Here is a 27,596-nt window from a genome sequence, read left to right as displayed (position 1 = left end):
GGGCTGCAACCTGTCCCTGCCATGGAAGCACACTTTTCTTTCCTGAAGGTATAGAAGGAAACAGGGAAGGAGCATGGGCCTGGCTGGGGATGGTGGCCTCCCAGGGCATGAACACCCAGGAAACACACCTGGGATGACCGGCTTTTCCTAGCAGCAGAAGAATCCAGGGCTGAAAACCTCAGAGAACCAGAACAAGGGTGGAGCCTCCGAAAGACATTCCAGAAGGGTTCTCACCTCCCCACCCTGCTCCCCTGGGCACCTCTTGGGTCCTTCCACGGCCTCTAAAACAGCTCCCATTTGGTGACACCAGACGGAATTTATGTGAGCAGTTACTGTGTACTTTGTAGTCAGCTTGACCGGTCATTTACCTGCTGAGGAAGTAAAGTCATTTGGCTGAGACTTAATTCATTCATCAGGCATTTACTGAGCCCTACGCTGATCCAGACATGGAGGTTCAGCTGTGAAGCAAGCAAGTCCCAGCCCTCAGGAGCTTGCTTTCCGGTGGCGGAGACACGAACAGTAAGTTCACTGCCTACGACAAGCACTGAGAAGACGGGGTGATGTCGCAGTGACTGGAGGAGTGGGCACCTCTCGGCGACGTGGTGAGAGGGGGGGCCTCTGAGGAGGCAACACCACTCGTTATCATGAGTAAAAATATGCTGCGGTCTAGCTTGGCAGGGCGCCTAACATATTAAGCGCTCACCAAATCTTACAGTGACTCTCATCAGTCTACTGTCCTCTCCCTCAAGAGAACAGGCGCTCCCGGGCACACAGCACGAGCTGTCACACAGTAGGGGTACGCTCGGTCCTCGTAACCTCTGCACGCGGTAGGGCTCAGAAGTCGGTCCACTGTGAATCGGCCCCAGCCAGGGACACTGTTCAAAGTGCCCACCAAGCCCTGGCTCCCCCGCCCCGCCCAGGCGCCCTCCACTCGAGTTCCTTGCACACAATAGGCGCTTGGCTGTGCGTGCTGAAGAGACGCCCGCTTCTGGGTCCGCCGGCGCAAGACCTCGGCCCTTTGCACCGGTGAGTAAACCGAGCCCGAGGTGGGCGACGACGCTGCCCGAGTTTCCGTGCGGCTGACGACCAGGCCGGAGGCGGAGGCGGAGGCAGAGCGTGACTGGCACTGAGGCGTCGCCACCCCACAACTTCCGCACCCAGCTGCGCCAGCTGCGGACCTGACCCCCGCGCGCCGCGGTTGGTTGCGGCTCGGAAGTCGCTGATTGGCTGACGTGGCCCCGGCGCGGGCCCCGATTGGCTGTGACGCGCGGCCGGGCGAGGCCCACGCCGCCGCCGCAGCCGCGCCTGGACTGGGCGGTCATTGGGCGGCGTGATATCGCCGCGATTCCGCGGCACCACAGCTGCCGCCGTCGCCGCCGCCGCCGCCGCCAGCAGAGCGCACCGGGCTGGCCGGGCGAGTGGCTATGGCGGGCGCCGAAGACGGGCCGGGCCAGCAGCCGGAGGTCGACGAGGACGAGGCGGCGTATAGCCGGCGCTGGGGCGCGCAGCATGCCGGGGCCCGCGAGCTGGCCGCGCTCTACTCACCAGGTAGGACCTCCGGGCTCCCCTCCGGGCCTGCAGTCATCAGCCTGGGCTGCGGACAGCAACCCCGGGTCCCCAATATCGGAGCCCCAGCCTCCGGCCCCGATGCAGAACTCCATCTGCGGCTTCTAACTTGAAAATAGCTCCCCTAAGTCCGGGGACCCCACCCCAGCGCCCCTTCCAAGCCCAAGGCAGAATCCCAGCCCCGGGGCTTTCTGGACAGCTCACATCACACAGCCAGGTCCGGATCCTAGCTCAGGGTACCTGCGGCTGCAAAGAGCGCCCCTAGCCTTAGGGACCCCCCACCCCAGGACCCTGTCCAAGCCGAAGGCAGCCCCTCAGCCACATGCACTGACCCCTAAAAGTCACACCCTATCCCGGGTTCCCCAGATCCAAAATTCGCACTCTAGGGCCCCATCTGCACCCCAGCCAGGACCCAGAGGTAGTGACCTCAGATCTGGGCGTGTCAGGCCCCCTGCTCTGGGAACCCCAACTCAGGGGCCCCCAGCTAGAGTGCCCCAGAGGCACTTCCTCCAAAGCCCCATCTTAGATTTATAGTTTCAGTCTACAGACCACCATTCCCCCACTGCATTAACTCTCATCCTATATTTTGGAATCCCCGGTGGTGAGGGCACTGCAAATCTTCCAGTTTAAGCTCCTCTCATATACAAGCCCCAATTCCAGCCATTTCCTTCCCCCATGTAGATATATTAGCCCCCTCCATTGGGACTTGGGAGTCCCCAGACTGGACCACAACTCAGAGACCCTTGCTCTGGTTCTGCCCCAGGACAAGGTCTCTGGTTTCTTCCTGCTGGGCCTACCATGTCTTTTTCAGCAAGCACCAGCCTCCACCCCCTTCTCTGACTTCCACTTGAGCCTCAAGAATCTCATTGCCAGACCCCAGCAGGGCAGAGTGTCCCCAGGGGTTAAGGGAAGTGCCTTTGAGAACTCCAGAGTCGAGTGACTGGGAGGCCCCTCTGCCTGGGTGTTGCCATCACATCAAGCTTTGTTTGTCAAACATTCTGACATCTTTCCTTTTGCTAGGAGGCAACCACCATGCACAGCCTTTGCCTGGGGTGGGCATGGGTCCACGACCACCTTTGGCTTTTTTCCCTAACTGGCCTGGGTTTGCATACCATCTCTGCCATAACTATCTGTGTGACCTTGGGCCATTTGCTTTCTTGTTGAGTCCTAGATCACCAGAGGCCTTTCTGGACTTGCGATGCCATGTTCTGGGTGTGACTTTTTTCATACCTGACTTGGGCACCTGGCCCAGGATACCATGGTTTCTTCAGCCTGTTCCCCCAACACCCAGCTTGTGGACTTAAAACCTCCTGTGCTCCCTGGGGCAGGCTGGACTTGGCATCCTGACTCTTCTTCTTAGCTGTGTAACCTGGGCCAAGGCACTCTCCCTTTCTGAGCCTCAGTTTCCTCACCTCTAAAATGGATACAAGATAAAGTTTATCAGTTCCTTAGTGTCGCTGGGAGGAGGAAATGAGATCGTCTACCTTGGTGCAGTGCCTGTCATACAGTAGGCAATCCCTATTATTAATCCAATAGTCTGACCCTCCCTGTGAGTCTTGGGGTAAGCTCTCTCACCTCTCTGCTTCTCAGACTCACCACCTGGGAATCAAGGGTAAGGATTCAAAGCCTGCCTCCTTTGGTGTCCAGCTATGCCCACTCAAGTGAACCCTACCCACCTTCAACCAAATCATACCTGGGCATTCTGAGCTTCCTCAATGGACTGCCATCTTCTCATTCCACCATGATTGCATCTTTGCCCGATTCTGGTATCCCCAAGTGCCCCTCACTCTCTGAAGAGCAGCCACTGCAGGGATTTAAGGCTGCAGACAGTCTCCTGGTGCCCCAAGCCTGCAATTAGAGGCCTTATCTCCTCTTACCCTAGAGCTGGGGCAGGGCAGGGGGAGTGCCTGGAGAGGGGGAGTGAAGGAGGAAGAGACTAGTTTCTCCAAATTCCACAGACCTCCCTCTGCCCGTCTGTGTCGCTTGGCCTTGAGGAAGAACCTCAGTCTCTGGGCCTGACCTATAAAATAAGGGGCCAGGCTGAATACATATTGAACACCCTCGTCCCATGCCCTGTTCTAGGTGAACAAAACAGGAAAAATGGAGCTGGCCTTTTTAGTAAACCCAGTAAATAAGGGAAATATCTTACTTGCCCAGTGGTGGCAAGTGCTGTGGAACAGACATACAGCAGAAAAGGGAGAAGTGAAATGTTGGGGACAGTGACATTTTAGAGAGGGGGCAGTTAAGGCCTCACTGAGCAGGTGACAATTGAACAGAGACCAGAAGGGAGGGACTCCTGAAGATATTTGAGGAAGGATTGGTCCAGACCAGGGACACAGCAAGTGCAAAGGCCCTACGGTGGGAGCAAGCCTGAAGTATTTGCAGGACACCAAAGAGGCCTGTGGGCTGGAACAGAGTGAGCTGGGGGAGAGTAGGGAAAGTTTCTGGGTTCCAGGACTGAATTCTTGAGATTCCTGGGGCCAGTGATGGGTTGGCACCATGACAACTGGCAGCAATAATACGGCAGTTAACAGAGTTGACATTTATTGAGCACTGACTATGTGCTGGGCACTTCCCTTATGTGCTCTCATTTCATCCTCACTACAGTTGTCTCAGGGGCATCCTGGTATTAACTCCATTTTACAGGGGAGGAAACCGAGACCCCCGTAGCCTCCTCGTAGCCCACCCCCGACATGTGTTCTTCCTAACGTTTGTCGTGCCTGGGATTAGGCTTGTGTCTGCCCCCACCAGAGGGGAAGGTGAGCAAGGCCAGGGGCGGCATCTCTTTGGCTTGCCTGAAGTGCCTGCACCCTGTCCATCTTTAAGACTTTCCCTGGGGCTTAGCAAAGAGTGGTGACCTGCCCACAGTCACACAGACAGTTAGCAGGACCAGAATGAGAACACTGGTCGGGGCGTTCTAGGTTCTGTGTTCCGAATCTTTGCTGTGGAAGTGAGCCAGCCCAAGTGCGTGTGCAGGAGGGGCACCAGTGTTCCAGGTCAGCAGAGCAGCACGCATGCAGGGCTGGCGGCAGAGACAGTGGGCCTAGCGTCGGCCGAGAGCTGTGAGTTGTCTGGTCAGGGCAGCCTCAGCCTGATCCCATGGGCCCTGAGTGTCTGGCCAAGGATTGTCTGACCCAAGCACTCCCCCAGGTCCAGGGAGCCACAGAGGGTCCAGGTTAGGGGTTTGCAGCACCACCCCACCCTCTGCCAGGTGCCGACGTTTGTGAAGGGTGGGTGGACTTGGCAGGTCTACCCCAGTCTCACGGGCAAGCCTGGAGGCAAGGCAGGTGTCCAGCTTCCCGGCAGGTGCCAACTGACCTCTGGATATGTGGGTCCCACTTCTCAGGTACCTAGGCTCCAGGGGTGGATCTTGGGGGGTCACCAGAGCCCCTGTTCACCCACCCTGGCTAACTACGGATGCCCCTGCCCTGTGGGACACAGGGACTCTTAGCGTGTGGTGGGGGGAAGGTGGAGGGTGTCAGGAGTGCTGGGTGGGGGTCCTGGCCTATAGTCCCAGAGCTGAGCCTGGATTCTGTCCCCCAAGACAGGCCTCCCTGAGGCCCCTTCCCTGTCCAGGCCTGGTCCCTGTCATGCTCCTGGCCCAGCTTTCCCTCTGTCTCCCTCAGTAAGTCTTGTTCATTTTCCATTTCTTTGTCTCTCCTTCTCTCTGGCCATACTCATGTTCTCTTTGTCACCTTATAATCACTCCCTGTCTCTGTCTTCCTCTTCTCTCTGTTTCTCATCGATTTTTTTTAAAATTTTTATTTTATTTATTTTTTATACAGCAGGTTCTTTTTAGTGATCTATTTTATACATATTAGTGTATATATGTCAATCCCAATCGCCCAATTCCTCCCACCACCACCACCCCGCTGTTTCTCATCTTTCTGTCTCTGATTCCTGTTCTGTCCCATCTCTCTCTCTCTTCCTCTGTGTCTCTCTGGTCTCTCTACCTCCTGTCCCCCCACCTCCCTGAGGCCGAGTGTCTCCTAGTGGTGGCCAAGGACCATCAGAAGTGCAGGTTCCAGGGCTTGTCTGACTGAAACCAGAAGAGTCGGGCCTGATACCAAGCCTTTGGCTGTGGCCTGTCCCCAGGCAAGCAGAGATGGCCTGCCCTGCACCTCCCAGCCCTCCCAGCCCTCCACACACAAGCCTGGCCCCCTCCCCAGGCCAACAGGCAGTCACTACTGTCACTCAGCCCAGATCGTGGACCCTGGCCAGGCCAGGGGCTGGCTCAGGGAAACAAGGCTCAGCACTCTGCCAGAGGTGGCCTGAGCCCTTCTGTCCTGAGGAAAGTCCTTCCCCTCCCTGGGCCTCAGTCTGCACATCTGTGAAGCGACACCATTTAGACCACCTGACCACGCGGTCCCTGCCAAGCAGACTGTCCATGCTGTGACTCTGGGGATTCTCGAGGGACTTTGGACAGCACACTTCATCTCTCCGGGCCTACTTTCTCCTTCTGAAGGATGGGGCAAATAGCCCCCAGCCCATGGCGTGCGGCAGGCAAGGGCTTGTTGGGATCGTCCTTGACACTGGCCCTGGTATGTAACAGGTGCTCCGTGAAGGTCGCTTGTTATAATAGATGTAGTTTTTATGGGTCATAGTTGAGGCACTTGTTCTGCAGAAGGATACCGAGGCCAGAGAGAGAGTTTAGATGGGAAAATATTCAGATTTGGGGACATTCTTTGTGGCAAGGGGAGAGAGCTGGGCTATCTTTGGAATCAGGACAGCCCCGAACATCCAGGCTAACGAGCTCAGGATCCAAACCCAGTTTTCATTTTTACCCGCAGAGCCTCAGTTTCCTCATCTAGGAAATTGGGATCGCACAGTAGCTCCCTGGAGGGACTGAGACTTGAATGAGAGACTGAGAGACTATGCCTTGGGCTTGAAACCTCAGGTGACTGCAGGGACTTGGCCAGGACCGCCACCCAGGGAAGCCACCCAGTATGAGGCTGCAGGGAGGGGAGTGGACTGGGGTCCACAAGGAGCTCTTGCTCCATCTGATGGAGGCAGGCTTGGGCTGGCCAGAGCCCTATGTTCTCAAAGGAGGTAGTTTCATGTGATTTTTTTTTTTAAGTGTAGCTGATTTTTTCAAAACTAAGAGCAAAATATGACAGAGGGAGTGGGTCTGCAGCATCTCTGATGCGGGCTGCACCCTGTACCCCAGCCCATAATAGGCCTCAGTGGGTGTTAGCCATTGTTGTTGTTGCTGTCCCTACAGGCTGGGTGGCAGCAGATCGGTACTGAAGAATCACCTGTCCCTTACCACCACCCCTCCTGGCTTCCTGCTTCTGAGCCCCAGGTCCTGGCCACAAACAGGAGCTGCAAAAGGGAAGGCCCTTCTGGGCCTGGTCATGGTGACCCCAGGTGGGGGCCCCTGGGGTAGCATAGCCCCGTGGCCCAAGGGAAACAGCCCCTGACTACGAAGAAAGCAGCAAGGGGCTTCTGCATCTGCTGCTGTGTGATGCTGTTGGGATCCTAGCCCTTTCTGGGCCTCGGGGTCCTCATCTGTATGAGAGGGGCTGAGGGATGTGACCCTGGGCATGTCCTTTCCCTCTCTGAGCCTTGGTCTTTTCACAGGGCCGCTGTTCGGATTCTGGCTCAGGGCACAGTCTGCTGCTCTACAGCCCGGACAAGGCCCTTTCTCTCTCTGAGCCTGTTTCCTGTCAGGAACAGTGGGACGCCTCATACTTCCTTCTCACAGTGCTTCAGTGAGGGGTGCCCAGAGACAAAGCCTGGCAGTCTTTCTCTAGGGTCGTGGTTGGGAATTTGTTCATTCCACAAGCATTTATTAAGCAACAACTGTGTGCCAGGACCCTGGTGAGCAAGCCAGGCATGGCCCTAGGCCTCCTGAGTTCACACTTAAGGAGGGGAAGACAGATGTTAGACAGGCAGTGACAGCCCCTCATGATATGGGTCCCATGTTGGGAGAGCCTGGGGGTTAAAGGAGGCATCATGGATGGCTTCCTGGAGGTGGAGGTTCCAGGTAGAGATATGTAAGAGCAGATTTGTCCTTGGGACCAGCTGCCTGAGAAAACAGTATTCCCAGGGGCCCTGTCACACGTGGTATCACCCACGTGGTCTTTTTATTTCCTTTTGCTTTAATAGTCTTTTATTTACTTATTTATTTATTTCTTTTTGGCTATGTTGAGTCTTCGTTGCTGCACGCGGGCTTTCTCTAGTTACGGCGAGCGAGGGCTACTCTTCATTGCGGTGCGTGGGCTTCTCATTGCGGTGGATTCTCTTGCTGCAGAACACGGGCTCTAGGCACGCAGGCTTTAGTAGTCGTGGCACACGGGCTCAGCAGTTATGGCTCACGGGCTTAGTTGCTCCGTGGCATGTGGGATCTTCCTGGACCAGGGATCGAACCTGTGTCCCCTGCATTGGCAGGCGGATTCTTAACCACCGCGCCACCAGGGAAGTCCTGCATTCACAAATTTTAAGTTCAAAAGGGAGTACGTGAAAAAGTCTCAACCGTGTAGGTTTTTTTCCCTTTTTTCACATAAATGGCTGTTTAGCACTTTGCTGTTTGCACTTACCAGTTTGTCCTGGATGTCCCTCCATAGCCACACATTAACAGTCACCCAGGCTTTTTTCCTAGCTACAGAGATGCCATAAACCAAATTAATTTGTCTGAGTCCCCCGGCAATGGACACAAAGGTTATTTTCAAAATTTCTATACCTGCAACAAAGCTGCAGTAAGTGAATCAGCTTGTCTGAGCTCACATGCTATTAAAACAGGTGCCAAGATTTAAAGAGGCGATTTCACACCCACATCCTGATTGCTGGCTTCTCTTGAGAATTAGAAGGTCTGGCCTCCCTGGGCCCACACTCCCCCTTGGCAGTAGTCAGCCAGTTAGTGGCTACTGCTTTAGAAAGGGCACATGTGCTGTGGTGTTCCACTGTCCCCACCCAGCCCACCTCACTCCTTCAAATCACCTGCCTGGCCCCTGGAGTTTGAGACCCTTCATCGGCACTGCCTCTTCTCCCTGTGGCTGGAGCCCTAGAGGGGATAACCAAGGCCTTATTTCTCCTGAATTCCTGACTCATTGCCTGGAGCCCTGCTTGATGGAGGTTGGGCGGGGTCTGAACCTCCATGATTAAAAGCCGTTTGTAGCCTCTGCCTCCAAATAATTACCTACAAAAGGGGACAGGTGATGGGATGATGACAGTTAAAAAAAGAAGCTCATTAAAATTCCTTCACATGTCTCCAGAGAGAGCCCAAAGGGGCCCAAGAGACCAGTATTCTGGTCCTGTCTGCCACAGAATCAGCATGGGCAAGGCCAGCTTCATGGGCATCAGACCTGTGCACAGGGGCCCTGCGCTCAGAAGGGCCCCACCAGAAGGGCTTGGTTTAACACACCCGGCCCTGAGTGTCTGACCTTCAGCAGGCCCCGCCCCTTCTCCAGGCCTCGGTGACATCATCTGTGAAATGGGCAGGCAGTCCCTGCGTTCAGCCTGTAGTCAGCACTGCAGACTCTCAGAACACAGTCGAAGAGCCCCCATGGGCCCAGCTCTGCCTGGCTTTGATCCTTGCTCCCTGGGCCTTTGCCACCCGCCCTGCACTCACCTCTCGCCTCCTCTCCCTGCAGGCAAGCGCTTCCAGGAGTGGTGCTGTGTGGTGCTGTGCTTCAGCCTCATCGCCCACAACACGGTCCACCTCCTGCTGCTGGCTCACTGGGAGCACACACCTCTTGTAATGCTGGGAGTCGGTGAGTGCCCGCAGCCCTGCTGCCCGCCTCGGTTTCCCCAGGGGCCAGGGACCTACCCAGTGTCTGCGCCACTCTGATGGCGACTTACACGTGTGTGTGTGGGGGTGGGTGTGCGCGCGCTTTTGTGCACACGAATGGGGTACAGGTTGTGGGAACCCTGGCTCCCATCTCAGTCGGTGGCACCTGCATCCTTCCTGTCACTTGGGCCAAAAACCTGGGTGTCATCCTCAGTTCCTTTCTCTCACATTCCACTCCAGAGCATCAGCAAATGCTCTTGGCTGTCCTTTCGAGATGCATCCAGCATCCATTACTGTCCACCTCTACATCCCCTCCCTGGTCCAGCACCACCCTCCAGCCTGGACTATGGTGGAAGCCTCCTCCCTGGTCTCCCCGCCTCCACCTCTGCCCCGCACTGTCCATTCTCCACAGGCAGCTGGGAGAATCCCGTTGGATCCTCCGTGAGGTCACGCCACTGGCCTGTTGTCCCCTGTATACTTAGAATAAAACACCAACTCCTCAGCACGGCGTGGCCCCAGCCCCGCCTCACATCATTTCCTTCCTCTCCTCTGGCTCACCCTGCTGCCGCCACAGTGGCCTCTCGCTGTGCCTCCACCAGGTGCTGTCAGGCACACCCCAGCTCAGGGCGTTTGCACATGCTGTTCCTGTGCCTGGAACTCTCTTCCAGCAGGTACCTGTGTGGTTCCCTGCCTCGTCTAGGTCACCTCCTCGGGGAGGCTCTCCCTCAACAATAGCAGCCCTGCCATACACCATCCCTCACCCCACTCTGTTATACAGTCTGTTTCTTTGTTTATTACCTGTCTCCCCCACTCAAATATCAGCTCCCTGAGAGTAGGGATTTTTGTCTGCTGCTGTGTCCCCAGCCCCAAGCACAAAGCCTCACACAGTAGGTGCTCGGTAAATATTTATTGAATCAGTGAATGAATGAGCTGCAGTGTATTAGTACCTGTTGAGTGTTTTCCATCAGTCAGTCCTCACCCATCCACAGACCTGGGGGGGGGGGTGGAGGCTGCAGTTATCATTTTCCAGACGAGGAGACCGAACCTCAGAGAAGGGACCGGCCAGAGTCACACCTCAAAACAGAGAGTACGACATAGTTCTTAATTCACTGTCTCCACTCCCAGGTCCTGGAGTGACTCAGTTCCTTCCTCTCCGCACACCGCCCCTCCCCTCTTCCCTCTAATTCAGGTGTTCATCCCTTCCCCCACCCTGGGCTCCCAGGCTGACAGGGCAGCGGCTGTGCCCTTGGTCCGCCTAGCCAGCCCCAAGTGTTCAGCTTCCACAGTCACATTAAAAGCATTCTGGTCACCTAAGCCAGTAGCGCTCAGGCCAGCTAATTGAGCCATCTGGGTCTGGGGTGGGGATAAGCATGTGCTGGGGGCGGACCAGCTGAAGGGGGAGGAGGTTAAGCCATCTAGTGCCAGGGAGCCTGGGCCCCGCCCACAGGAGCCAGACATGTCCTCTCTGCCCAGGGGTGAGAAGGACCTGCACCTCCAGCCTCTCTGCCTTGGAACAGCACATTCAAGGGCAGGGATGTAGACAGTGTGAGCCCCGACACCCCATCTGGGGGTGGTCACGAGCAGGCCCCTACAGTCCTGGGTTCAAGTCCCAGCTCTGCCACTTCCTGGCTGTGTGGCCTTGGGCAAGTGTCAGTGCACCTCTGAGCCTTGTCTTCCACATCTGGAAAGTGAGACTGCTCACAGCCCCTGCCTCCTAGGGCCTTTGTGAGGGCAAAATGCAGGTGTGCATAACTGCTGAGAGGGCAGCAACTGAGTAGAGGTGAGGAGGGGACACTGCCCAACATTCACTCCCCGGGGCTCAGACCTTCTGCCTCAACGGTCAGTTTAACAGTGGATATTTCCCAAGCCTACCGTGTGCAAGACCCACGCTGGGCTCTTTTAACTCTTGGTGGCAACTGAGTGAGGAGGGTCTGATCCCTGTGCTCTGAGAGGCCAGGTGACTTGCCCATCGACCGTAACCCGGGCAGCAGCAGAGTCTGGGATTTCATATCCAGACCTGGCCGGGGACTACGCAGCCTCCAGTTGGCACTAGGAGGAAAGGGTGTTCTAGGCAGTGGGCCCAGTCTGGGCAGAGGATCAGTAGCACCAGAGCCCCCAGGTGTATGTTGTGTGAACCGGGAGGGTGGGCATCCCAGGCAGGTCGCTGCCTCCCTGGTCGGTTGGGACCAGACCCAAGAGACTTTGCTCCTGCCTGTGATAGCAGCCCTTCCACCCAGCACCTTTGCCTCTGGGCTGATAAGGGCAGACAATCCCCTGATAGTAGTGTTTGCACAGTTCCTAATGGATTTAAGTAGCTGCCCTGATTTGTGTGTTGACATGCCGGAAGTAAGGGCACCGTGCCAGCCTACACAGCCCACCTGCTGCTGTCTCCCAAGAGGTTCTGGTGCCCCTGAAACCAAGGGAGCCAGAAGCCCTGAAAAGGTGCCCAGTTAATAAATACAGACAGATGACACAATCCTGGGTAGCAGAGTCAAGATAGGGGAGCTGGCGGCGAAGAGGAGAGGTAAGAGGTCAGGGAAGTCTCTCTGGAAAAGTGACATTTGCACAGAGACCTGAAGGAGGTGAGGGAGGGGAGGCAAACAGTTGTCCCTGGGGTGTCCCAGGCAGAGGGAACAGCAAGTGCTGCAAAGGCCTTGAGGCTGGGGTGAGCCCTGAGCATTTGGAGGATAGAGAGGAGGCCCGTGTGGCCTGAGAAAACTAACCAAAGGAAAAGTAGTTGGTGGCAGCTGAGGCACAGCTGGGGGCAGTGGGGGCAGGTCGTGTAGGGCCTTGAAGGCCATGGTCTGGATTGGGGGTTTTATTCTACAGGCCGTGAGAAGCCACTGGCGATTTTCCCACAGGGAGCTGACATCATCTCATGCTGCAGGGAGGATGGATGGGGGCAGGGAGGGCCAGAGAGGAGGTGAAGGTGGTGGCCCGGAACCCTGTAGGGCAGTGGAGGTGGTGAAAAGTCGTCAGATTCTGGGTGAGCTGTGAAAGATGGGCACCAGAATGTGCTGTCAGGTTGGCTGTGGAGGGGAGGGGGGAGGGGTCAGTGGCCTGAACTATGGAAGAAGGGACCGGGAGGAGGTTAGAGGACCCGCGTGAGGGGAGATGCTTGGGATACCTGCCTGAGGGCCAAGGGAAGGTGTTGAGCAGGAAATTGGAAATCCGGAAATCTGGGTGTCCTGAGAGTAGAGATGGTGTTTGAAGCCCAGATGCTGGCAGAGGGCCCCGGGCTGGGGCGGAGGGACTGTGTGCGAGCACAGGAGAGGCCCCCCGAGGCCTCCCGTGCTTGGGACGGGGAGAGGAGGAAGAGCCAGCCAAGGGGGAGAAAGGGGAACTGGGCAGGCTTGCACAGACTGAGAGGAGAATGTGTTTCCAGAAGACTCGGGGATCAACTGGGAGCAGCCAGCTGAGCAGAGCAGCAAGATGGGGCAGCGAGGGGACCACCGGATTTGGCCCCGTGGAGGTCATTAGTGACCTTGACAAGGACAGTGTGAATGAGTAATAAATGAGTGGCCCCGGGAGCCCCGAGCTATTTGCCGCACTTGGGGAAACTGGAGGGAAAGTGTGAGGGCTCTGAGCCAGTGCCTGAAGGAGTGAGTGGGAGTTTCTGGCAGACAAATGGGTGGTGGGGGGCAGGGGTTCCAGGCAGGGGGCACAGTGAATGCAAAGGTCAGCACTCGCAGGGCCCCAGGTCACGGCCAGCCTTGTAGGTCAGGTGCGAAGTCTCCACGGGATCCGAGCTGAAAGGTGGTAAAGACAGGCTTTGGCCCCAGGACTGTAGGGACCAGCCTTCAGCAGTGTCTGCCTCTGTCTCAGCCCCTCTGCCTCCACACCAGGCCTTGAGGTGGGCAGGGCACGAAGAAGTCCCAGCCAGGTGACCTGTGGGGAGATGGAGGCCCCAAGGGGCCCAGGGACTATCTCAAGGTCACCTGGTGAGTCAGGGTAGCCTGGAGTGAATCATCATCTCCTATGCTGTCCCAGTGTCCTACAGGCAGGGTGGTAACTAGGCCCAAGCTGCCCCCAGAGTGAACCAGCCACCAGGCGCTGACACCAGCATTGGGACAAAGAAGCTTCTGTGTGCCCGCCTCCGCCACCTCTACCCCCATTAAAGAGGACTTGGGCAGCAGGCCTGAAGGCCTGGAGTTGCTCCTCTAGAAACAGCCACCGCCCATAGATCACAGAGCCGTTTCCTCCCTTGGGGCGGGGGGGCTCTGTCCCTCCAAAAAAAATTCCTGACGTCTGCCTAAAGCCCACATCCCTCCCTGCTCAGCAGCCTGACAAGGCCAGGGGCTTGAGGCTCAGAGAGAGGAATAATATTTAACTACTAACTGTAGCTACATTCGGGGAGCACTTGCTATGTCCCAAGGATTAGCCCACTGTTATTAACTGACTGTAGTTAAGTAAGTACCATTAATGTCCCCATTTCCCAGACGTGGACGTGAAGGCTCAGCATCATCATGAATGGCCCTCGCCTTGGTCTCTGGCCACTCGCCAGCAGCCCTGACCACCTCGGGGCAGCCCTCACCCTTCAGGTCTCCTTTCCTCCTCTGGCACGTGGGGTGTGGTGGGGCCTATCACAATGGACGTGATGTGAGATAATACACTTCTTTTTTTTTTTTTTTTTTTGCCACATCTAGTGGCACGCGGGATCCTAGTTCCCCGACCAGGGATCGAACACGTGCCCCCTGCAGCGGGGGCACGCAGTCCTAACCACTGGACCGCCGGGGAAGTCCCAATACACGTTTTTTTAAATGGACTTTATTTTTTAGGACAGCTTTAGATTTACGGAAGATGAGCAGATAGTACATCGAGTTCCCATATATGCCCTGCCCCCAATTTCCCTTATTATTAACATCTTATCTTACTATCATACGTTTGTTACAATTAATACACCAATATGGATACGTTATTATGAACTAAAGTCCATAGTTTATTCAGATGTCCTTAGTTTTTAGCTAATGTCCTTTTTCTGTTCCAGGATCCCATGCAGGATTCCACATCACGTTTAGTTGTCACGTCCCTTGAGGCTCCTTAGCTGTGAGAGTTTCTCAGGTTTTCCCTGTTTTCAGTGATCTGAACAGTTTGGAGGAGTGCTCGTAGGATGCCCATCTGCTGGAACTCGTCTGGTGTTTTTCTTAGTGGGTTATGTGTCTTGGGGAGGAAGCGCTCAGAGGTCAAGTGCCATTTTCATCACCTCGTAGCAAGGGTATGTACCGTCAGCATGACTTATCCCCATGATGTTGACCTTGACCACCTGGCCCAAGTGGTATTTGTCAGGTTTCTCCACTGTAAAGTTACTCTCTTCCCACCCCCCAACCCCGCTTCTGTACTGTATTCCCCTTGGAGAGAAGTCACTGTGTACAGCCCATATTTAATCTGTGGGGAGTTGTACACCTGATGATGCACGTTTTTTTTTTTTTTTTTTTTTTTTGATGATGCACTTTTTAACACCTTTGACAAAGCACCCAGCACACAGGAAGCACCCCAATGTTAACGGTGATCACAAAACGTTTTTCTAATATTGTTTTTATTATCATTGTTATCATGTGTAAGGATTAAATGCTTAGGACGATTAAGGAGATAAGATGTATAACCAGCTTAGGACTGGCCTTGGTACAGTTTAGGGATTAAGAGAGATAAAACGTTTAAGGTTCTGGCACAGAGCCTGGTAACTATAAATGCTCAATAAATGTCCAGTAAAAGTAAATAAATAAATAAATGGATGGATGGATGGATGGATGGATAGATAGCTGACGTCTTTACCCTAAGAAGATGAGGGCATAGATCTTCACACAGGCTTGTGAATGCATGTTCACAGGAGCCTGAGTCATACCAGCCCCAACCTGGAAACAACCTAGTCGTCCAAGAGCAAAACAGATAAATGTACTGTGGTACATCCAGATGGTGGAATGCTACTCAGCAATAAAAAGGATGAACTCCTGATACACACAACCACATGGATGACTCTGGAAGCATTATGCTAGTGAAGGAAGCTAGACCCAAAAAAGCACATACCATAAGAATCGATTTGTATAAAGTTCTAGAATTGGCCAAACGAAAGTATAATTATGGGAAGCAGATCGGTGGTTGCATGGTACAGCGGTGGGGAGGCACTAGGGGGACTGCTGGGGGGCTGCGTTCTCCTGAAGGCAGCATTTAGGGGCAGGATTAGTCCAAGCTGTTGGGATAGGGGCTCAAGAGGCACCTTAGCTGACCCTTCGCTGTGCAAGTGAAGCTGCTGAGGCCCAGAGGGGGCAAAGGGCTTGCCCAGGGTCACACAGCAATATGGTAGCAAGAGATGAGGCCCCCGACCCTTGATCTAGCTCCCCCTTAGCTCTTGGCCACAGTGCCTCTAGTCCCTCCTGGTAGACGCAAGGCAGTGTGTCCACAGCATCCTGTGTAGCTTGCAGTAGGAGCTCTATTAATGCCCCTGGACCTACTGAGGTACAGATTAAGGGCGTGAAAGCATGCTGGTTTTGGAGGCTGGTAGACTCACCTCTTCCCATCCCATGGCTGCCACTTCCAAGCCATGGAACCAGGGGTAATGCTTCAACCTCCCTGAGCCCCTTTCCTCATCAGAGAAGTGGGGAAAATAAATGAGGCTGTCACCTCAGATGGTGACAAGTGCTGTGAAAGAAGTAAAGCAGGGAGATGTGACCGAGAGCACCTGCCTGGGAGGAGGGCTTCGCCAGGGGGTTGGTGATGTTTGCTCTGAGCTAGAAGGCTGAAGCGGAGCCAGCCACTCGGGGATCTTCAGGGAGAGGGTGGGGTGCCAGGTAGAGGAACAGCAAGTGCAAACGCCCTAGGCTTCGCCAGATTCCCCAGCCCCTTCCCCAGCCCAGGTCCACCCTCCCAGCACCGTCACTAAGAAGCATGACGCCCTAGCCCTGGGCGGGGCCTTGTGTGCACTGGCCTTTGAGCCCTGCCAAGCCCTCCCCTCTCCCCAGCCCAGCCACCCATGCAGTGTCACCCCCTTCCCCGCCCTGTCCTTTGGCTTCTGCATGCGAGGAGGTGCTGTATGTCTCCACCTGGCGGCCCACTTGTCACCAGGAACTTGCAATGTATGCAGCTGTATCTCCCCTGCCCCCCGCCATCCCTCCCATGTTTGGCATATGTGGGGTGGATGTTCCAGGGCCTCTGGAAAGCCTTCATTCACAGCCACCCATGACTCGGGCCCACACACCAGAGCTGCACGTCCACAGTGACCCACACATTCACTCTTGCTCTCTCGCTCATGAGTCCTGCTCTCCAGGGAGGCATCTAGGGGATTTTCTCAGCCTTCACAGTACCTCAGGGCCCTGGTCCCCTGTCACCAAGGGGCTATGGGACCTAGCAGAATTCGAATAACCTTTAAATGGCCCAGCTGGCCCTTGGACAACCAGTTCACACCGAGAAACAGTCTGGGAGGGGAGGAGGGGTTGCCTGAAGTCACGTGACCCAGTGGGCTGCATTTACCAGCGCTTAAAACTGCATTTGTTTTGTGTATTTGTTTACAACTTCCTCCCCCCACCCCCACCCCCATATCTCTGTCCCAACGACATGAGCTCAATGTCTGATGCACCTCTGGCTCTAGAACTTGGCACACAGTAGGTCCTCACAGAATGTCGCTTGATAGACTGAATGACTGAATAACAACAATAATAATATGTATTGAGGGCTCACTATGTGCCCCACACTGTACTTAATGCTTTACATTGATTCATTCAACAAATGTTTATTTACTGAACCATATTATGTGCGAGGAATTGGAATGTAGCCAATGTAAACGCAAGACTAAAATCCCTGTCTTTGTGGAGCTGATATTCTTGTAGGGGAGACAGTAAACAAACAGAAATGAAGTCCAAGGTGATAGGTGCTCGGAAAAGAAGATAGGTGCTAGGAAATGCTGGAAGATGGGAATGGTTACGATTTTAGATCAGGTGTCCCCGGAGGACCTTTGAGGCAAAGATCTGAAGGAAGTGAGGGAGTGAGCTGTGTTACCTCTTGGGAAAGAATGTTCCAGCAGAGTGAAGAGCAAATGCAGAGACCCAGAGGCATGTAGGGGGGTGTAAGGGAAGGGGAATATGCCAGTAGGGCTGAGACACAGAGGGAGGGGAGCGTGATGGGGGTGGCACTGGTGTGTTACCTTGGGCAGCTTGCTGGCCACTCCACCTCGGTTTCCGCATGTGGACAGTATCGTGGTGCATCCTTCTGTGTTATATTTGGACCCCAAGGCAGGTTAAGAGCCCAGCTCTGCCACTTGCCATCTATGCGACCTCAGTCTAGTTATTTCTGTTCTCCAAGCCTCAGTTTCCGCCCCTATAAAGTAAGAGTAAAAATGGTACCAACTTCTAACAGATTGTGAGAATTCGTTAAGATCAAGCATGTAAAGCACTTGTGTCTGGCACTGAGAAAGTGCTCGATAAATGGTAGCTGCTGTGGTTTTTTTAATCATCATCATTCGTATCCATCTAGAGGAAACTGGGGCACAGAGAGGTTGAGTAACATGCCCAGTGTCACACAGCTAGTGAGTGACAGCTGGAATGTGAGTCCAGATGTAACAGCACGTAACCTCTGTATTATACTGAACCCTCAAGTGAGCAAATGGTTTGGGGGTCTCTGAGGGGACTCCACTCCAGTTCTGAACAAATTCAGAACAAAGACAAGGAAAAGGCTGCTGGAGGCCAAATTATCACACTTACTGTTGATAAAAATTAGGTTGCGGGGAACGTGGCTTCCATGTGGACCTAAGGTACTTCCCGACACCAAACCCCAGAAGGACATTTTCATCTGGTTACCAGCAGCACTGGGGCAGAGTGGGCTTCCCTACATGGGGCGATTGGGGGTCAGAGAGAAAGGGACAGTTGGCTCCTAATAGGGAAAGGTTGGGCTGATCTGAGCATGCCCGGTTTACTCTCTCCAGACTCACCGAGCAAATGAGGCCCCACATCTCCCTGGGGAAGAGCAAGTAAAGGGACAGATTGAGGCCAGGAATGTTATTCCTGAGACTCCATTCACAGGGAACAAAGTGTCCCAAGTAGAGAAGGGACACCTTCTGCCCCAACAAATGAGTGAATGAGTGAGCGAGCAAGTGAGTGACTTCCTGATTTGGGGTGGGGAGTGGGCAGGGATCTCCCTCTTGTCCACCGCCCCCCCACCCCCCCAGCTCATGCTCTTCTTGTCCACAGTTGCAGGGGCTCTCATTGCTGACTTCTTGTCTGGCGTGGTGCACTGGGGAGCCGACACCTGGGGCTCCGTGGAGCTGCCCATCGTGGGGAAGGTGCGTATGTTGACCCAGCCCCGAAGCCCAGCCCATGTCCTCCAGGAGGAGGTCGGGCTGTCTGACCTTGGGTGAGTCCCCTTTCCTCTCTGAGCCTGTTTCCCTATCTGAAAGATGGGAACTGTGGTTCCAGCCTGACCCCCATGCCCCTCCTCCAAGACGAGAACAAGAATCCCCTGGGGTTTTCTGGAAGCATCAGGCGTGGGACAGAGAGCTTTGATACATGTCCACCTCACCGGAACCCCTTGAGTTTGGGGACCACGCCACATCTTATTCTCCTTTGCCTTCCCTGCCACACCTCACTGTTTCCATTGAACTTTATCTTGAGTCAGTCTGACTTTTATTGTGGTAGGAAATCTGGTACAAACTTAACCAAAGAAAGGTACTGACTCATGTAATGAAAATTTTAGGAGTAGAGCCAAATTAGGGCATGGCTGGGTCCAGTGAGACGGACAGACCATATTCTTTGGACTCAGTCCCTCTCCATGTCTGTCTCTGCTGGCTCCACTCTCGTGTAGGCTTTCCCCTACACGAGAAGGTGGGGAAAGGTGGCCAGGATGGCTCACAGCTGCCTAGACTTCCATCCTCCCAGCTCAGTGCCCCTTTCCCATAGTTTCGGCCAGAGTCCCATGGCTCATTCCCATTGGCCCAGCTTGGATCACACACCCATCCTTCATCCAGTCACGGTGGCCAGAGGGATGGGGTCCTCTGATTGGCCAGGCAAGGGTCCCGTGCTTACTCTTAACTAGGGGGCGGAGGAGTCAGCCCATTGGAACAACTGGTACTAAAAGAAGGGGAGGCTGTTACCAGAAGGAGGGGCCTGGATGTCGGAAAGAAAGAAAGGGTCCTGCCTGTCACTGGGAGGGGTCTCCTCCATTGTCTTAGGGTAGGAAAGGAGGGTGGAGATTGTCTCCAAACCCCCCCATAGCCCAGGTCAGGAGACTGAGGCCCACAGGGGGGCAGTACCAGCCCAAGGTCCCCACCAGGTCATTTCGACCCATCTTGCACTAAAGCTGTTAGACCCAGACCCTGAAGGCTGGGTGGGATCTGCAGCAGTGACGTGGTGGGACAGCATCTCAAAGGCAAGGAGGTGAGCCCGCGCGGAGTGTGTGCAGGAAGTCGGGGAGAGTGGCTGACCACCATAGGCTGACTGGTCGGATGGATCCCCTATCCCGCCCCCCTACCCCACCCAGGCTTTCATCCGGCCATTCCGGGAGCATCACATTGACCCGACAGCCATTACGCGGCACGACTTCATCGAGACCAATGGGGACAACTGCCTGGTGACGCTGCTACCGCTGTTAAACATGGCCTACAAGTTCCGCACCCAGAGCCCAGGTAAGAGTGCCCCCTGGTGGGCCTTCAGGGAGCCATTGGGGACAGGCACACACGCACCCCTCCCATGAGTCTCCTGTAGCTTGTGTGTGTGTTTGCCGCTTACTGTGTTAGAAAAATTTTTAGTTTCCCTCATGTAAAATTGGGATATTTGACATAAAGATCTGTGTTTCCAGCTTCTCTTGAACAATCCGATCTGGCCACCCTGGGTCTTTGTTCCCACTTGGCTGTACTGGGCCAGAGCTGAGCCGCAGGGGCACCCCCTTAGACAGAGATGCACGCTTTCCACTTTGCCACAGTCCCCACTACTCCCTGCTGTCCAATGCCTGGCCTGCCTTGCTCATTTGAATTACCTCCCTGGCCCTGAGGGCTTCTGGTTTTGCTGTCTGGGCTTAGTGGAAAGAGTCTATGCAGCCTGCCAACGCAGTCCTGAGCTCAGACCTCTGCCCTGACTACTATCTGGGGGAGGAAGCTTGTGCCAAAGCAAGTCACTTCACCTCTCTGAACCTCAGCGACCTCGTCTGTCAGGTGGGGGATGAGTCCTTCCCCTGTGCCAGATCCTGTCCTAACAGTGTGACACGGTGCTGATCTTTAGAGCAGCCCCGCTGTGGGGAGATGTGATGAATGTCTGTGGTGTTGGGGGTGCTGCCCCGCCCACCTCCTCTTCCCCAAAGGGGACACCCGTCCCCCAGCTGCTGTGAGCATCCAGCTGCCCCTTCTGAGAACTGCCAGGGCAGGTCCCGCCTCTTCCCTTGGGATAAGCCTGAAGCCAGTGACAAAAAGAAAAGCCTGCAAAAGCGAGCCCCCCGGCCTCTGAGTGGGACCAACTCTATGGAGTCATTAACATTTCAGACCCCCACCCCCACCCCACCAGGATCAGGCTGAGACAAGACTCCCCCCACCCCATCTTTGCTTAACTCTTCCCCTGCCCTGTCCTGCTTTCCTCACTCGCTCAGATGTTTTTCCAGAAGAGAGGATTTCCCGCCCCCCCACAACCCCTACCAGTCAGATAACTCATGTGCACATGAATCCTTGTCTCAGGCTCTGCTTCTAGGGAATCTGGACAAAGACTTGCTCTCATTTCATTGTTGAGGAGCTTGAGACTCAAAGAGGTAGAGTCGTTGACCCAAGTTCATACAGTTAAGAAATGTCAGAGCAGGGGGGAATTCCCTGGTGGTCCAGGGGTTAGGACTCCGCGCTTTCACTGCCGAGGGCCCAGGTTCAATCCCTGGTCGGGGAACTAAGATCCCACAAGCTGCGTGGCATGACCGAAAAGAAAAAGAAATGTCAGAGTAGGGATCTGCACCCAGCTCTGCCTCATTCCAGAGCCCACATTCTTAACTATTACCTATGCTTATTCCATTCTGCCCACTGAGCAGAAGAGGAGACTGAGGCCCAGAGGGGAGTCTGAGCTTGCCCAAGTCCACTTGGGAGGTTGGAAAGAGGCCTGGGTGCTATCCTGGGAAGGGAGCTGGGCCAGGCTGGCAGTGGGCCCCCACCCTGTGGACAGCTGTATGGGGCCTATGGTCACCCCCCCCCCTCTACCCACGCTGCAGAAGTCCTGGAGCAGCTGTACCCCTGGGAGTGCTTCGTCTTCTGCCTGATCATCTTCGGTACCTTCACCAACCAGATCCACAAGTGGTCACACACGTACTTTGGGCTGCCGCGCTGGGTCGTCCTCCTGCAGGACTGGCATGTCATCCTGCCTCGTAAACACCATCGCATCCACCACGTCTCACCCCACGAGACCTACTTCTGCATCACCACAGGTGCGGCTATAGGGTAGCGTGGAATGGGCTGCCCCCACTCTGACTGCAGCTCCATCCTTAGGATCAAGGGGCACAGGTCACAGTGGGAGGTGGTGCAGTCCTGCAGGAACATTCTCTCAGAACACACGTTTCTTGAGCATCTACTACGTGCCAGGCACTCTTCTAGGTGCCAAGGACACAGCAGTAAACAAGACAGACACACACACACACATACCCCCTTCATGGAGTTGTGATTCCAACCACCCATCCATCCAGCTGATATTTATTGAGCACCTACTATGTGCCACAGCACTGAACAAAACAGGCAAAAATCCCTACCTTTATAGCATTCACATTCTAAGAGGGGACATTCCAAGCACTAAAAAACAAGTACTATATCTGATTGTTCTAACTGCTATGGAGGAAAATAATGCAGAGGGTAGGAGAGGGAAATGGGGAGCTTCACCCTTTAAATAGGGTGGTCAGGGAAGGCCTCGCTGAGAAGGTGACATTTGAACTGAGGAAGAGAGTCATGCAGCTCTGGAGGAAGAGCTCTCCAGGCAGCAGGAGCAGTAGGTGAAGGGCCTTGGAGGCAGGAACCACATGCCTGGTTTGTTTGAGGAGCAGCAAGGCGGCTAGTGTAGCTTCAGTGAGAGGCGTGAGGGGTAGAAGGGTCGGAGAGATAGCAGAGTCCAGGTGTGAGAAATGCTGTGAGGGCAAACAAAGCAGGATGAAGGGCAGAGAGTCATGGGGGAAGGGGGCGTAGCTGTTGATAAAGGAGATCGGAAATCTGGAAAAAGGGGGGTTCCCTGCAGATAAATAGGGACAGATCAGTCCAGGCAGAGGGAACAGCAAGTACACAGAGGCCCTGCGGCAGGAACAGGTGACCCAGGAGTAGTAAGGAGGCCCACATGCTGTTGGTAGTTAATGGGCCAGTGCCAAAGAGGTGAGATGAGGTGAGGCGACCAGGTTTTCCAGGGGCAGCTGGGTATCTTTTTAAGGTTAAGTATACCACACGTGCTGTTAAGTCAGACCAACTTGGGCGTAGCCTTCAGCTCCTCCATATGTGACTTGCGGAGGCTCACAAGCCTCCCTGGTTATCGTTTTTCTCATTCACAAGATGGGGCTACAGCTACCTCCTTCGCATACCAGCTCCCAGGGCTGGGGTGTGAGTGGTAAGGTGGCAGATGGAAAGTGCTTGGCACATAGTAGGTACTCAGTAAGCTACAGCTACTGGTTTGGGGGCAGGGGTTGGGGTGTTTGGTTTGGTTTTGTGGGGGGTTTGTTTTGTTTTTGTTTCTTGGGGATTTTTGCCTTTCTGGAAGCAGAACTGAGAGCCACAAAAAAACATTTTTTGTACACCCTAAAGTCATGCTTTCTAGGAGCAGTTGGAGGGGTTAGAATTTAGGCTGTTGTGGAGATCATGTAACTGCTCAACCAGAACTGGGATCAGTCTTGGCTTGGCCATATACTAATTGGGAAACTCTCCTCCAAGGCTCAGTCTTCTTTTTTTTTTTTTTTTTTTTAAATTAATTAATTAATTAATTTTAAGTTTGGCCGTGTTGGGTCTTCGTTGCTTCGTGTGGGCTTTCTCTAGTTGCGGGCAAGCGGGGGTTACTCTGTTGTGGTACGCACGCTTCTCTTGTTGCGGAGCACAGGCTGTAGGTGTGCGGGCTTCAGTAGTTGTGGCTCGTGGGCTCTAGAGTGCAGGCTCAGTAGTTGTGGCGCACGGGCTTAGTTGCTCCACGGCATGTTCATCTTCCCAGACCAGGGCTCGAACCTGTGTCCCGTGCATTGGCAGGCGGATTCCTAACCACTGCGCCACCAGGGAAGTCCCCAAGACTCAGTCTTCTCATGTGGAAAATGGGACTAATAATAGTATGTACTTCAAGGTTCAGGTGGTAGACTGTAATACAGATTAAATAAGATTATGAGCACTGTTCATTGAGCACCTACCATATGCCAGGCATCATCCTAGGCAGTGGGATCAACAGTGAAACAACATGGGGTTCTACTGTTTGGAGCTGACATTCTAGTTGGGAGTTGGGGATAAAAACCAACACAAAACAGGGAGGTGTCGAATTAATGAGATTGGTTACAGGTTATCATAAAAGCTGTAAAGAAATAAGAAACGGTGACATGACAGGACAGGAGCACTGCTAAGTGGTAGTCAGGGAAGGCTTCCTGGAAGAGGTAGCATTAGAGCCAAATGATAAGAAACGTTGCCTCCATGCCTGGCATATAGTAAGCACTCAATAAGAAGGTGAATGAGGGGATGAAGGCATATCTGAGCATCCTCTAAACCCATTGGTGGGAAGCCCCTGTCCCAAAATTCCTCAGTCAGTCCTTGTCCCCTGCCCCCTGCAGACTTAACTCTGTTCCTCCCCTGCCCGAGGCAGGGCCAGCTCTCTCTCTACGTCCTCTCACTGCTGCTCTCCCATTCAACCCCTCCGCACACCCCCCTGCCCTGTTTCCACTGCAGGCTGGCTCAACTACCCTCTCGAGAAGATGGGCTTCTGGAGACGCCTAGAGGACATTATCCAGGGCCTGACAGGCGAGAAGCCTCGGGCAGACGACATGAAATGGGCACAGAAGGTCAAATAACTCCTCCGGGCCACCACCTCGTTGCCAACCTTACCCAGCTCCCCCAAACCGAAGCCATCTGCCAAATTCCAGCCTCCTTGCGCTGGCCCATCCAGGTGGAGAGGACACCTCCTGGGCTGGGCCCGGGCACCCCCAGCCCACCCCTTGTGACACTGAATACTTGAGCCACTGATTTTTTTCATTTCCTTTTTTTCGTTTTCTTTCCTTGACCCCCTCCCCAGCCACCTGAACTGCTCTGTCTGCCAAACCTGACTCTGCAAAAAAAAAAGAAAAAAAAAGAGCCCCACCCTGCCAGCCATCCCTTGGGTTGAGGAGAAGTTCACCAACTCCCCACACTCCCACCACCCCTTGCCCCACTGGGTAGCCCTTCAGTGTGGCTGGTATTGGGGCACTGAGTCGTCTGTTCCTCTTTGCCCTCAGTGGTCTAGGAGCCCCCAGGCACACCTAACTGTCCCTGGAGCATTACCCTGCCATGGACCTGCAGACTGACCCCCAAGGCCTGGGTGGATAGACAGCCCCAGTCACCACCTTCAGCCTAGCTTGTCCACCCAAGGATGGCAAAGTGCAGCAAGGGTCTGGGGGCAGCTGGCCAGACGAGGCTGGAATTTCCTGATCAAGTCTGGATCCCCCTTCTTCCCCACCCCTCCCCCATCTGCCAATGTGATTTCAGCCAGAGCTGATGTGTCTAATCGGAGGATGTCTTCAAAGGGCACAGCCCCTGCAAAGGGTCTTTGTCATTTGGAAGGGGACACAGTGTCCCCTCTGGCCGGGGGTATGTCAGAGAAGGAAGAGTGGGGCTTTTTTGTTTCGGTTATTTTTTTTTTAACGGTGCTTGCTTGTTTAATGTAAATAATAGAAAGCCTTAATATCTTTTCTGTAACACGGAGTAATATTTTAATGTCATGTTTTGGATGTACATAATATATTTATAACAAAGCAGCAAGAGTCTACTTAACCTCGCTGCCTCGTATTTCCTGGTTGCCTGGGGGAAGGGAAGTAAGGAGCCTGGAGGGTGAGGCCCCACCCCTACCCTATTCCCAGCTTCCCTCGCAACGCTGGGCTAAGGATGAGGTCTTTGTCATCTAAGACAGTGAATCAATGTCGACATCTGCTCCAAACACTTTTGGAAGGGACCCGTGATTTGGTGAGGAATGGTCTTCATGCAGAAAATCATGGTGATAGAGTAACAAAGGCTGATCCTTATGGGTGAATTCCTTTGGCAAATGTTTGTCGGCACCTAATGTGTGCCAGGCTCTGGCCTGGACACTGGGGGATGGAAGTGAACAAACAAACAAGGATTTACCCCGATGGAGCTGACCTCCTGGGGAGAGAGACAATAAACTTAAATAAATGCACATGGACATTCAGACGGTGATTTGTAAAGAAAATCAAACATCTCGGGATTACATCAGAAAGGCAGGGTGAGGCTGCTTTGGCAGGGTGGTCAGGGAGGGCCTCTCTGAGGAGATGACATCTGAGCTGAGACCTGGAGGAGGAGATAGAACCAAATGGGGAAAGAACTGGAGGGAAAGCCTTCCTGGCTGGAGAAGTGCAAAGGCCCTGAGGCAGGAACAAACCTGGGGTTTTTAAGAGAGTGTGGCTGGATGGGAGTGAGCAAGGGGAAAGTGGAAGATGAGGTTTGAAAAATAGGAACTAGTTGTATGGAACCTCACAGGCAAGTCGGGAGACTGGACATTTTAAACAAGTATCTTGTTCATTTATTCATTGAACAAATATGAGGCATTTCCTATGTGCCAGGCACTGGGATTCAGTAGTGAACACAACAGATTTACAATCAATATCTAGTCTGGGCCAGATAGTTGCTGTAATAGTAACCAGGAAAAACAAAATCTTGTTGGGGACAGAGAAATGATAAAAGACTCTTTAGAGCAGTCACAGATAAAGTTTTTTTAATGTGACCCATAACTTCATTTTAAAGTTTGCTCGCCACTAGACTTGATTTTTAACTGTCTGAGGGGACCACAAAAGGAAGGGGTATTAGAATTCTTCAACTCTAAGTGACAGAAACCATAACTTAAGCAACAATTAATAGCTAAAGTAATTTTATTAACTCATATAACTGAAAAGGTCAGAGGTGTTTCTGACAAGGTTTGGCAGGACTCAGGGGCTCACATGATTCATCAGAACTTAGTCTCTCTGTCTAGCTCTGTTTTTCTCTGAGTTGAGACTTGACATTGGACCAGCTCAGCTCCTCAGTAGAAAAAGTCTCCCTTCCCAGCAGCTGCAGCAAAAGCCCCAGGGCAGGCTCTTATTGGCCTGGATTGGGTCAGGTGCCTGTCCCTGAACCAACTCTTTGTGGTGGTAGTGAAGTGTTCTGATTGGCCAGGGCTGAAATATCCACCTGGAGTTGCAGAAGTGGGATCAACACTTCCCAAGTCACAGGATGAGAGGAGGGAGGGATGGTTCCCAAAAGAAAACTTAAGGTGCAGTGGGTGGGGCAGACAGCCAAAATCAGCACCAGGTAAGCAGCCTTGGGGCTGCAGGGGTTGCTTTCCTATTCCCAGGCTCTGCTGGGGGTATACTTCTAGGCCCTACCAATGTTTTAGTTCCCCCAGAAGCCAGCAAGAACAAACAGCGTGAGTCCAGAGAGGTGAAGTGACTTGTCCAAGACCACACAGCTAGTGAGGCAGAGCCAGCCCTCACACTCAGACCATCTTGCTGCTCCTGAATCCCAAGGACTGGAGAAATACTTTTCAAAACCAGAGGGACATATGTTTTGGGTCAGGTCTGGGAAAGTTGGGGTCATTTGTGAGATGGGAAGATTCCAAAAAGTCCCTATTGAGGGCCGGGGAGCAGGAAATGCGAACACCTACTGAACACTTACTACAGGCCAGATGCGGAGAGCTCCGTGCGTGGGTCCCCTCAAGCAGTCCCTGCAGCTCTGAGAGGTGAGTACACTTAGCCCCATTTTTTCCAAATGAGGGAACAGGCACAGAGGTCAAATAACATACCAAACGTCACACAGATGGTAGGTAGCAGGGCTGGAATCTGAGCCCTGATCTAACGCTGAGCTCTAGCAGCTTTCACACGCACCCGGAGCCCCCGTGGAGGGAGGGAGGTGAGGAGGCAGGTGGCCAGTGAGAAACGTGTCTCCTATGAGAAAGCAGCAACACATCAGGATGAGAAACAGCAGCTAACACTGAGGACTGAGATGCCCTGGAGACATCAGGCCCCAGAGGGCAGCTGCTACTCCTATCAGTTGAGTAAAGAGGAGCCAGAAAATCCGTATTTTTTAAATGCTGACTCCATTCTTTATACATACGGTGGGCAAAACAGAACAGGTATATAGGCCAATTTCTGCCCGTAACTTACCAGCTGGTGCAGG

The 27,596-nt window shown here is 53.9% G+C and overlaps 1 protein-coding gene and 1 long non-coding RNA gene across 3 annotated transcripts in view; one reads left to right on the top strand and one right to left on the bottom strand.

The window, feature by feature from the left end:
• Positions 1-1,172, bottom strand: part of LOC137207992 (uncharacterized) — a 266,590-nt gene extending 265,418 nt beyond the window's left edge. For both annotated transcript variants that reach the window (XR_010935423.1, XR_010935424.1), the window contains exon 1: positions 369-1,172. This is a non-coding gene — a long non-coding RNA (uncharacterized lncRNA). The remainder of the gene's footprint in view (positions 1-368) is intronic.
• Positions 1,173-1,309: 137 nt separating this feature from the next.
• PEDS1 (plasmanylethanolamine desaturase 1) lies at positions 1,310-25,189 on the top strand. The gene is made up of 6 exons (XM_067708436.1): positions 1,310-1,548; positions 9,159-9,278; positions 18,472-18,563; positions 19,757-19,901; positions 21,455-21,667; positions 24,129-25,189. The coding sequence occupies exons 1-6, from the start codon at positions 1,425-1,427 to the stop codon at positions 24,248-24,250; spliced, it is 816 nt and encodes a 271-aa protein (XP_067564537.1). The 5' UTR covers positions 1,310-1,424; the 3' UTR covers positions 24,251-25,189.
• The last annotated feature ends 2,407 nt before the right edge of the window (positions 25,190-27,596 follow it).

Source organism: Pseudorca crassidens, chromosome 15 (assembly GCF_039906515.1).
Source record: "Pseudorca crassidens isolate mPseCra1 chromosome 15, mPseCra1.hap1, whole genome shotgun sequence".
Lineage (NCBI taxonomy): Eukaryota > Metazoa > Chordata > Mammalia > Artiodactyla > Delphinidae > Pseudorca > Pseudorca crassidens.
The sequence above is the reverse complement of the archived record's forward strand: the minus strand, read 5'-3'. Positions and strand labels throughout refer to the sequence as shown.